Source organism: Nerophis ophidion, linkage group LG19 (assembly GCF_033978795.1).
Source record: "Nerophis ophidion isolate RoL-2023_Sa linkage group LG19, RoL_Noph_v1.0, whole genome shotgun sequence".
NCBI classification, from domain to species: domain Eukaryota; kingdom Metazoa; phylum Chordata; class Actinopteri; order Syngnathiformes; family Syngnathidae; genus Nerophis; species Nerophis ophidion.
In genome coordinates this window covers 42,446,694-42,457,682 of record NC_084629.1, presented here as the reverse complement: position 1 = coordinate 42,457,682, position 10,989 = coordinate 42,446,694, and the positions used below count along the sequence as shown (strand labels likewise).

Below are 10,989 nucleotides of genomic sequence, written 5' to 3'. Positions count from 1 at the left end.
ATCTTTGAAGGTGTCTAAATGCTGCAGGAAATTGGACTATTTGTTTAGCATTCCAAGCAAGAAGCCAGGCGGTCGGTCGGCTGTCCAAATGTTTTCTGCAGCATCAGTCCCAATGTAGGAGCTCAAATGTGTCTTGTTTCATTTTACAGTTAAGTTGAATTAAGTAAAAAGCTATATTTTTCAAACTCCTTCCTCCCCCACACCTCACTTGGGTAATTGGTCATTTTGCAGCCAATTTCAGGCATCCAGGATGTCGGCTGCCTTGTGGCCTGACCCCCGCTGCTGCTGTAATGGGGAAGCCATTTCTCCCAGTTGGCTGGAGGCCTCTGCACGCTCCTGACCTGCAGCCTCGGGAGCGCGGGGCCGCTCTCAATGGCAACATGAATAGAACGGGGGCCGCTCTCAATGGCAACATGAATAGAACGGGGGCCGCTCTCAATGGCAACATGAATAGAACGGGGGCCGTTCTCAATGGCAACATGAATAGAACGGGGGCCGCTCTCAATGGCAACATGAATAGAACGGGGGCCGCTCTCAATGGCAACATGAATAGAACGGGGGCCGCTCTCAATGGCAACATGAATAGAACGGGGGCCGCGCTCAATGGCAACATGAATAGAACGGGGGCCGCTCTCAATGGCAACATGAATAGAACGGGGGCCGCTCTCAATGGCAACATGAATAGAACGGGGGCCGCTCTCAATGGCAACATGAATAGAACGGGGGCCGCTCTCAATGGCAACATGAATAGAACGGGGGCCGCTCTCAATGGCAACATGAATAGAACGGGGGCCACTCTCAATGGCAACGTGAATAGAACGGGGGCCGCTCTCAATGGCAACATGAATAGAACGGAGGCCGCTCTCAATGGCAACGTGAATAGAACGGGGGCCGCTCTCAATGGCAACGTGAATAGAACGGGGGCCGCTCTCAATGGCAACGTGAATAGAACGGGGGCCGCTCTCAATGGCAACGTGAATAGAACGGGGGCCGCTCTCAATGGCAACATGAATAGAACGGGGGCCGCTCTCAATGGCAACGTGAATAGAACGGGGGCCGCTCTCAATGGCAACGTGAATAGAACGGGGGCCGCTCTCAATGGCAACATGAATAGAACGGGGGCCGCTCTCAATGGCAACATGAATAGAACGGGGGCCGCTCTCAATGGCAACATGAATAGAACGGGGGCCGCTCTCAATGGCAACATGAATAGAACGAGGCAGAGGCGGGGGCGGTGAAGCCGGAATAGGACTTTAGCCCCTTTTTGAAAGCATAAAGACACTTAGAAGTACAGAAGGTGGATTGAAAGTAGGACAAAGGATGACAAAACAATATCATCATCATGTTGTTATCTTATTTTCATTTGTTATGCTCTCCTGCCGGCGGTGCTTGTCTTTATCCTGAGATGAATCATCCCTGAGAAGGAAAGTGTAAACAAATGATCTCGTGTTTTCAGTCAAGAACATCTCCAAATTCAACACAAAAACGTTCTTATAGTAATACTTTATCTCAGAACTGGGCAAGTATTTTGACAATGTGTATATTTGTATAAATAATATATACAATGTGGAAGTCTCTGAGTGTGGGAGGGTTCTCCTGGTGCCGACAGATCTTTTGTGAGCCCAGTAAACAAGTCTTTTATTTCTCATACACAAGTATGGTGTGCTGTCCAGCAATATATATTTAAGACTTTTCAGTCCGGCCTGTCTCTGTTCATGCTCTCTCTCTCTCACACTGTCTCCAAATCCAACAATGCGTCTCAGTCCGGCTGCTGCTAATAAAGGCGACAGGTGATTAGATCTAACCCGTCCCAGCTGGGCAATCCACTCACCTGCCGCTGGCTTCGAGGCCGGTCCTTACACACTAGGGGTGTGGGAAAAAATCGATTCGGATTTGAATCGCGATTCTCATGTTGTGTGATTCCGATTCTCATTTACAATTTTTGGGGGGGGGATTTTTTTTATCAATCCAACAAAACAATACACAGCAATACCATAACAATGCAATCCAATTCCAAAACCAAACCTGACCCAGCAACACTCAGAACTGCAATAAACAGAGCAATTGAGGAGACAAACAGGACACAGAACAAACCAAAAGTAGTGAAACAAAAATGAATATTATCAACAACAGTATCAATATTAGTTATCATTTAAAAAATCCCTCATTGACATTATCATTAGACATTAAAAAAAAGAACAATAGTGTCACAGTGGCTTACACTTGCATGGCATCTCATAAGCTTGACAACACACTGTGTCCAATGTTTGCACAAAGATAAAATAAGTCATATTTTTGGTTTGTTTAATAGCCAGCCAGCCATTTTCTACCGCTTATTCCCTTTCGGGGTCGCGGGGGGCGCTGGCGCCTATCTCAGCTGATGAGGTGGCGACTTGTCCAGGGTGTACCCCGCCTTCCGCCCGATTGTAGCTGAGGTTTGTTTAATAGTTAAAACAAATTTACATTATTGCAACCAGTTGATAAAACATTGTCCTTTATAATTATAAAAGTTTTTTACAAAAATGTACTACTCTGCTAGCTTGTCAGCAGACTGGGGTAGATCCTGCTGAAATCCTATGTATTGAATGAATACAGAATCCTTTTAAATCGGGGAAAAATCGTTTTTGTGTTGAATTGAAAAAAAAAATTGATTTTGAATCGAATCGTGACCCCAATAATCGTTTTTGAATCGATCGTGGGACACCCAAAGATTCGCAGCCCTATTGCACACCTCGTTCCACGGCAGGCCCACAGACCACACCCCCCTCCACATACACATTTAGCTGTAAAAATGTGTTGTACAATATGTGTATTTGGGTCCTTTTTTTTTTTTAGTAACACTAGTACTAAAAGTCACAATGAATTCTAAAAATAGACCACCTAAAAAAAATCTGAATGGAATTTTACAGTTTTTTACTGAATGGGACACCCAAAATATACATGAAAATGGGATTTACAATATTAACTATGAAGTATAAAACACTGAATATTAACAACATCTTTTACTTCTCAGAGCAGCTCCTCCATAGTCGTGTATCTTTTACAATCAAGCAAAACAAAACAAAAATGTGACAAAAAGCAAAATATGAATGCAAAGTGTAATAAACACCTACAATATGATGTATTAATACTTTTATGCAGACATTTGTTATAAATATTTTCTTCCGCATCTGTTCCTGACACATGTGTTTGGGGCTGGCTGCCCTATAAACAAGCCCCGCCCACTCTGCTTTGTTCCTGGTCTGAGCTGCTGGGACCTCGATGACCCTAATAACTCCTAGAACACCCAAAAGTTCACATTTCAACCATTGAAATACTTTCTATAGTTCAAGACTTAGTCATTTAAAAACATCACTGCACATCATAATGGCAAATACACTTTTCATGTTAAAGGTCTACACAAATGATGTAAAATGTCCAGCAGGTCGGATAGAAAATTTGACTGGGCCGCATGTGGCCCCCGGGCCCTATTTTGCCCAGGTCTGTCTTATCCAGTTTTATTAAAATCAATAACATGCCTTTTGGTAAATCGAACACATTTTTTTGTCATGTTTGTCAAGCTTTTTGAAACCTAGAGCTACTTCTTGGGTACTGATTCATGCCAAGGGCTACCAGTTTGATACACACTTAAATAAATTGCCAGAAATAGACAATTTCTATAATTGATGATATTTATCTTTGTGGAAACACTGATCATCTTAATGATTTCTCACAATAAATATATATTTTTAAAGACATCTTTTAAATAGGTTAAAATCCAATCTGCTCTTTGTTAGAATATATAACAAATTGGACCAAGCTATATTTCTAACAAAGAAAAATGATCATTTCTTGTAGATTTTCCAGAACCAAAATGTTAAAAGAAATTCAAAAGACTTTGAAATAATATTTAAATTTGATTCTACAGATTTTCTAGATTTGCCGAAATCATTTAATTTTAATCATAATAAGTTTGAAGAACTATTTCACCAATATTCTTTGTCGAAAAAAAAGAAGCTAAAATGAAGAATTAAATTAAAATTCTTCAAAAAAATTAATTTACTTGAACATTGATTTAAATTGTCAGGAAAGAAGAGGAAGGAATTTAAAAGGTAAAAAGGTATATGTGTTTAAAAATCCTAAAATCATGTTTAAGGTTGTATTTTTTCTCTAAAATTGTCTTTCTGAAAGTTATAAGAAGCAAAGTAAAAAAAAAAAAAAAAGACTTAATCAAAACAAGTGAAGACCAAGTCTTTCAAATATTTTCTTGGATTTTCAAATTCTATTTGAGTTTTGTCTCTCTTAGAATTAAAAATGTCGAGCAAAGCGAGACCAGCTTGCTAGTAAATAAATACAATTTAAAAAATAGAGGCAGCTCACTGGTAAGTGCTGCTATTTGAGCTATTTTTAGAACAGGCCAGCGGGCGACTCATCTGGTCCTTACGGGCGACCTGGTGCCCACGGGCACCGCCTTGGTGACCCCTGTTGTTTCGCTGTTTGTTAGACCTCAAGTTACATCACCATAACTGTCTTTTAACACCTTTCAATACAACTAAATTAACAAACCCTGACTATTATTCTATGGTCTGGGGGGGAGAAAAAAAAATCAGTGCCTCGCGCTCTTATAATAATCATTTAGCCATCACCCCCCCCCCCCCCCTTTCTTTCACCTTTTTATGCCGTACAAACGCACAAAGCAAATCAATTTCACATTTTGCCGCCACGTTGAACATGAAAATAGGCAGCGAATCCAGTTAATTGTGGCGCATCTCCTTTGACTCGCTGACAAATTACAGGATGGGAGCAAAAAGAATGGAATAGCAATAAGGGGGGGGGGGGCGGTTGAACTTGTTTAATGGCAGAAAGGGTGACTCCGGTACATTTGCTGTGAATGATGAAGACAACATGAGTCTGTCATTGAAGGAACATTGGCTGGCCTTTTAGACGCTGAGGCCAGGAGACTCAAGTGTGAGTTTGGGGTGAAGGGGCTTGTGGGTAAAAGTGGGCGGTCCATCAGTAAAACTGAATGTAGTCGCTGACCTTTCAGACACACTCCACCCCCCCCTACTCTCCCAGGTGAAGAGCGGCAGGTGTTAAAGCCCCGCCTACTTCACCCCCGCCCCCACCTTCTTCTTGGGTGGGGCCGGCTAGTTGCTGAGTTAAGGCCCCGCTGCAGACAAGTGGGGGCCACACATCTAATAATGCTCCTGAAAACTTCTAATACTCCTGGCAACTGCAAGATGGTTCTTTGCAAATTACTGGCTGTTATTGCATTACTTTCACAGTAATTGGCTGTGAAATATCTTTGCAGCAATTTACTGTAACTGCAGAGAAATAATGTACTGTAACTGCAAAGAACTAATTTACTGTAACTGCAAAGAACTAATTTACTGTAACTAGAGAGAACTAATTTACTGTAACTAGAGAGAACTAATTTACTGTAACTGCAGAGAACTAATTTACTGTAATTAGAGAGAACTAATTTACTGTAACTGCAGAGAACTAATTTACTGTAATTAGAGAGAACTAATTTACTGTAACTGCAGAGAACTAATTTACTGTAACTGCAGAGAACTAATTTACTGTAATTAGAGAGAACTAATTTACTGTAACTGCAGAGAACTAATTTACTGTAACTGCAGAGAACTAATTTACTGTAATTAGAGAGAACTAATTTACTGTAACTGCAGAGAACTAATTTACTGTAACTGCAGAGAACTAATTTACTGTAACTGGAGAGAATAATTTACTGTAACTGCAGAGAACTAATTTACTGTAATTAGAGAGAATAATTTACTGTAACTGCAGAGAACTAATTTACTGTAACTAGAGAGAAATAATTTACTGTAACTGCAGAGAATTAATTTACTGTAATTAGAAAGAACTAATTTACTGTAACTTGAGAGAATAATTTACTGTAACTGCAGAGAACTAATTTACTGTAACTAGAGAGGAATAATTTACTGTAACTGCAGAGAACTAATTTACTATAACTAGAGAGAAATAATTTACTGTAACTGCAGAGAATTAATTTACTGTAACTGCAGAGAACTAATTTACTGTAACTGGAGAGAATAATTTACTGTAACTGCAGAGAATTAATATACTGTAATTAGAGAGAAATAATTTACTGTAACTGGAGAGAACTAATTTACTATAACTAGAGAGGAATAATTTACTGTAACTGCAAAGAACTAATTTACTGTAATTAGAGAGAACTAATTTACTGTTACTGCAGAGAACTAATTTACTGTAACTGCAGAGAATTAATTTACTGTAATTAGAGAGAACTAATTTACTGTAACTTGAGAGAATAATTTACTGTAACTGCAAAGAACTAATTTACTGTAATTAGAGAGAACTAATTTACTGTAACTGCAGAGAACTAATTTACTGTAACTGCAGAGAACTAATTTACTGTAACTAGAGAGGAATAATTTACTGTAACTGCAGAGAATTAATTTACTGTAATTAGAGAGAACTAATTTACTGTAACTGGAGAGAATAATTTACTGTAACTGCAGAGAACTAATTTACTGTAACTAGAGAGGAATAATTTACTGTAACTGCAAAGAACTAATTTACTGTAATTAGAGAGAACTAATTTACTGTAACTGCAGAGAACTAATTTACTGTAACTGCAGAGAACTAATTTACTGTAACTAGAGAGGAATAATTTACTGTAACTAGAGAGAACTAATTTACTGTAACTAGAGAGAACTAATTTACTGTAACTTGAGAGAATAATTTACTGTAACTGCAGAGAACTAATTTACTGTAACTAGAGAGGAATAATTTACTGTAACTGCAAAGAACTAATTTACTGTAATTAGAGAGAACTAATTTACTGTAACTGCAGAGAACTAATTTACTGTAACTGCAGATAACTAATTTACTGTAATTAGAGAGAACTAATTTACTGTAACTGCAGAGAACTAATTTACTGTAACTGCAGAGAATTAATTTACTGTAATTAGAGAGAACTAATTTACTGTAACTTGAGAGAATAATTTACTGTAACTGCAGAGAACTAATTTACTGTAACTAGAGAGGAATAATTTACTGTAACTGCAAAGAACTAATTTACTGTAATTAGAGAGAACTAATTTACTGTAACTGCAGAGAACTAATTTACTGTAACTGCAGAGAAGTAATTTACTGTAACTGCAGATAACTAATTTACTGTAATTAGAGAGAACTAATTTACTGTAACTGCAGAGAACTAATTTACTGTAACTGCAGAGAATTAATTTACTGTAATTAGAGAGAACTAATTTACTGTAACTTGAGAGAATAATTTACTGTAACTGCAGAGAACTAATTTACTGTAACTAGAGAGGAATAATTTACTGTAACTGCAAAGAACTAATTTACTGTAACTAGAGAGGAATAATTTACTGTAACTGCAAAGAACTAATTTACTGTAACTAGAGAGGAATAATTTACTGTAACTGCAGAGAAGTAATTTACTGTAACTGCAGATAACTAATTTACTGTAACTTGAGAGAATAATTTACTGTAACTGCAGAGAACTAATTTACTGTAACTAGAGAGGAATAATTTACTGTAACTGCAAAGAACTAATTTACTGTAATTAGAGAGAACTAATTTACTGTAACTGCAGAGAATAATTTACTGTAACTGCAGAGAAGTAATTTACTGTAACTGCAGATAACTAATTTACTGTAATTAGAGAGAACTAATTTACTGTAACTGCAGAGAACTAATTTACTGTAACTGCAGAGAATTAATTTACTGTAACTGCAGAGAACTAATTTACTGTAACTAGAGAGGAATAATTTACTGTAACTGCAAAGAACTAATTTACTGTAACTGCAGAGAATTAATTTACTGTAACTGCAGAGAACTAATTTACTGTAACTAGAGAGGAATAATTTACTGTAACTGCAGAGAACTAATTTACTGTAACTAGAGAGGAATAATTTACTGTAACTGCAAAGAACTAATTTACTGTAACTAGAGAGGAATAATTTACTGTAACTGCAAAGAACTAATTTACTGTAACTAGAGAGGAATAATTTACTGTAACTGCAGAGAAGTAATTTACTGTAACTGCAGATAACTAATTTACTGTAATTAGAGAGAACTAATTTACTGTAACTGCAGAGAACTAATTTACTGTAACTAGAGAGGAATAATTTACTGTAACTGCAAAGAACTAATTTACTGTAATTAGAGAGAACTAATTTACTGTAACTGCAGGGAACTAATTTACTGTAATTAGAGAGAACTAATTTACTGTAACTGCAGAGAACTAATTTACTGTAACTGCAGAGAATAATTTACTGTAACTAGAGAGAAATAATTTACTGTAACTAGAGAGAATAATTTACTGTAACTGCAGAGAAATAATTTACTGTAACTGCAGAGAACTAATTTACTGTAACTGGAGAGAATAATTTACTGTAATTAGAGAGAACTAATTTACTGTAACTGCAGAGAACTAATTTACTGTAACTGGAGAGAATAATTTACTGTAATTAGAGAGAACTAATTTACTGTAACTGCAGAGAACTAATTTACTGTAACTGCAGAGAAATAATTTACTGTAACTGGAGAGAAATAATTTACTGTAACTGCAGAGAACTAATTTACTCTAATTAGAGAGAACTAATTTACTGTAACTGCAGAGAACTAATTTACTGTAACTAGAGAGGAATAATTTACTGTAACTGCAAAGAACTAATTTACTGTAATTAGAGAGAACTAATTTACTGTAACTGCAGAGAACTAATTTACTGTAACTAGAGAGGAATAATTTACTGTAACTGCAGAGAACTAATTTACTCTAATTAGAGAGAACTAATTTACTGTAACTGCAGAGAACTAATTTACTGTAACTAGAGAGGAATAATTTACTGTAACTGCAGATAACTAATTTACTGTAATTAGAGAGAACTAATTTACTGTAACTGCAGAGAACTAATTTACTGTAACTAGAGAGGAATAATTTACTGTAACTGCAAAGAACTAATTTACTGTAATTAGAGAGAACTAATTTACTGTAACTGCAGAGAACTAATTTACTGTAATTAGAGAGAACTAATTTACTGTAACTGCAGAGAACTAATTTACTGTAACTGCAGAGAATAATTTACTGTAACTAGAGAGAAATAATTTACTGTAACTAGAGAGAATAATTTACTGTAACTGCAGAGAAATAATTTACTGTAACTGCAGAGAACTAATTTACTGTAACTAGAGAGGAATAATTTACTGTAACTGCAGAGAACTAATTTACTGTAACTGCAGAGAACTAATTTACTGTAACTGCAGAGAACTAATTTACTGTAACTGGAGAGAATAATTTACTGTAACTGCAGAGAACTAATTTACTGTAACTGCAGAGAACTAATTTACTCTAATTAGAGAGAACTAATTTACTGTAACTGCAGAGAAATAATTTACTGTAACTGCAGAGAAATAATTTACTGTAACTAGAGAGAACTAATTTACTGTAATTAGAGAGAACTAATTTACTGTAACTGCAGAGAAATAATTTACTGTAACTAGAGAGAAATAATTTACTGTAATTAGAGAGAACTAATTTACTGTAACTGCAGAGAACTAATTTACTGTAACTGGAGAGAATAATTTACTGTAACTGCAGAGAACTAATTTACTGTAACTGCAGAGAACTAATTTACTCTAATTAGAGAGAACTAATTTACTGTAACTGCAGAGAAATAATTTACTGTAACTGCAGAGAACTAATTTACTCTAATTAGAGAGAACTAATTTACTGTAACTGCAGAGAAATAATTTACTGTAACTGCAGAGAACTAATTTACTCTAATTAGAGAGAACTAATTTACTGTAACTGCAGAGAACTAATTTACTCTAATTAGAGAGAACTAATTTACTGTAATTAGAGAGAACTAATTTACTGTAACTGCAGAGAACTAATTTACTGTAACTGCAGAGAACTAATTTACTGTAACTGCAGAGAACTAATTTACTGTAATTAGAGAGAACTAATTTACTGTAACTGCAGAGAACTAATTTACTGTAACTGCAGAGAATTAATTTACTGTAATTAGAGAGAACTAATTTACTGTAACTTGAGAGAATAATTTACTGTAACTGCAGAGAACTAATTTACTGTAACTAGAGAGGAATAATTTACTGTAACTGCAAAGAACTAATTTACTGTAACTAGAGAGGAATAATTTACTGTAACTGCAGAGAAGTAATTTACTGTAACTGCAGATAACTAATTTACTGTAACTTGAGAGAATAATTTACTGTAACTGCAGAGAACTAATTTACTGTAACTAGAGAGGAATAATTTACTGTAACTGCAAAGAACTAATTTACTGTAATTAGAGAGAACTAATTTACTGTAACTGCAGAGAATAATTTACTGTAACTGCAGAGAACTAATTTACTGTAACTAGAGAGGAATAATTTACTGTAACTGCAGAGAACTAATTTACTGTAACTGCAGAGAACTAATTTACTCTAATTAGAGAGAACTAATTTACTGTAACTGCAGAGAACTAATTTACTGTAACTGCAGAGAATTAATTTACTGTAATTAGAGAGAACTAATTTACTGTAACTTGAGAGAATAATTTACTGTAACTGCAGAGAACTAATTTACTGTAACTAGAGAGGAATAATTTACTGTAACTGCAAAGAACTAATTTGCTGTAATTAGAGAGAACTAATTTACTGTAACTGCAGAGAACTAATTTACTGTAACTGCAGAGAAGTAATTTACTGTAACTGCAGATAACTAATTTACTGTAATTAGAGAGAACTAATTTACTGTAACTGCAGAGAACTAATTTACTGTAACTGCAGAGAATTAATTTACTGTAATTAGAGAGAACTAATTTACTGTAACTTGAGAGAATAATTTACTGTAACTGCAGAGAACTAATTTACTGTAACTAGAGAGGAATAATTTACTGTAACTGCAAAGAACTAATTTACTGTAACTAGAGAGGAATAATTTACTGTAACTGCAGAGAAGTAATTTACTGT

At 35.5% G+C, this 10,989-nt stretch overlaps 1 protein-coding gene across 1 annotated transcript; it reads left to right on the top strand.

Moving 5' to 3' along the window:
- The first annotated feature begins 290 nt into the window (after positions 1-290).
- On the top strand, positions 291-1,238 carry LOC133537718 (N66 matrix protein-like). Its single transcript, XM_061878810.1, has one exon. It carries the CDS (start codon positions 291-293, stop codon positions 1,236-1,238), a length of 948 nt encoding a protein of 315 aa, XP_061734794.1.
- The last annotated feature ends 9,751 nt before the right edge of the window (positions 1,239-10,989 follow it).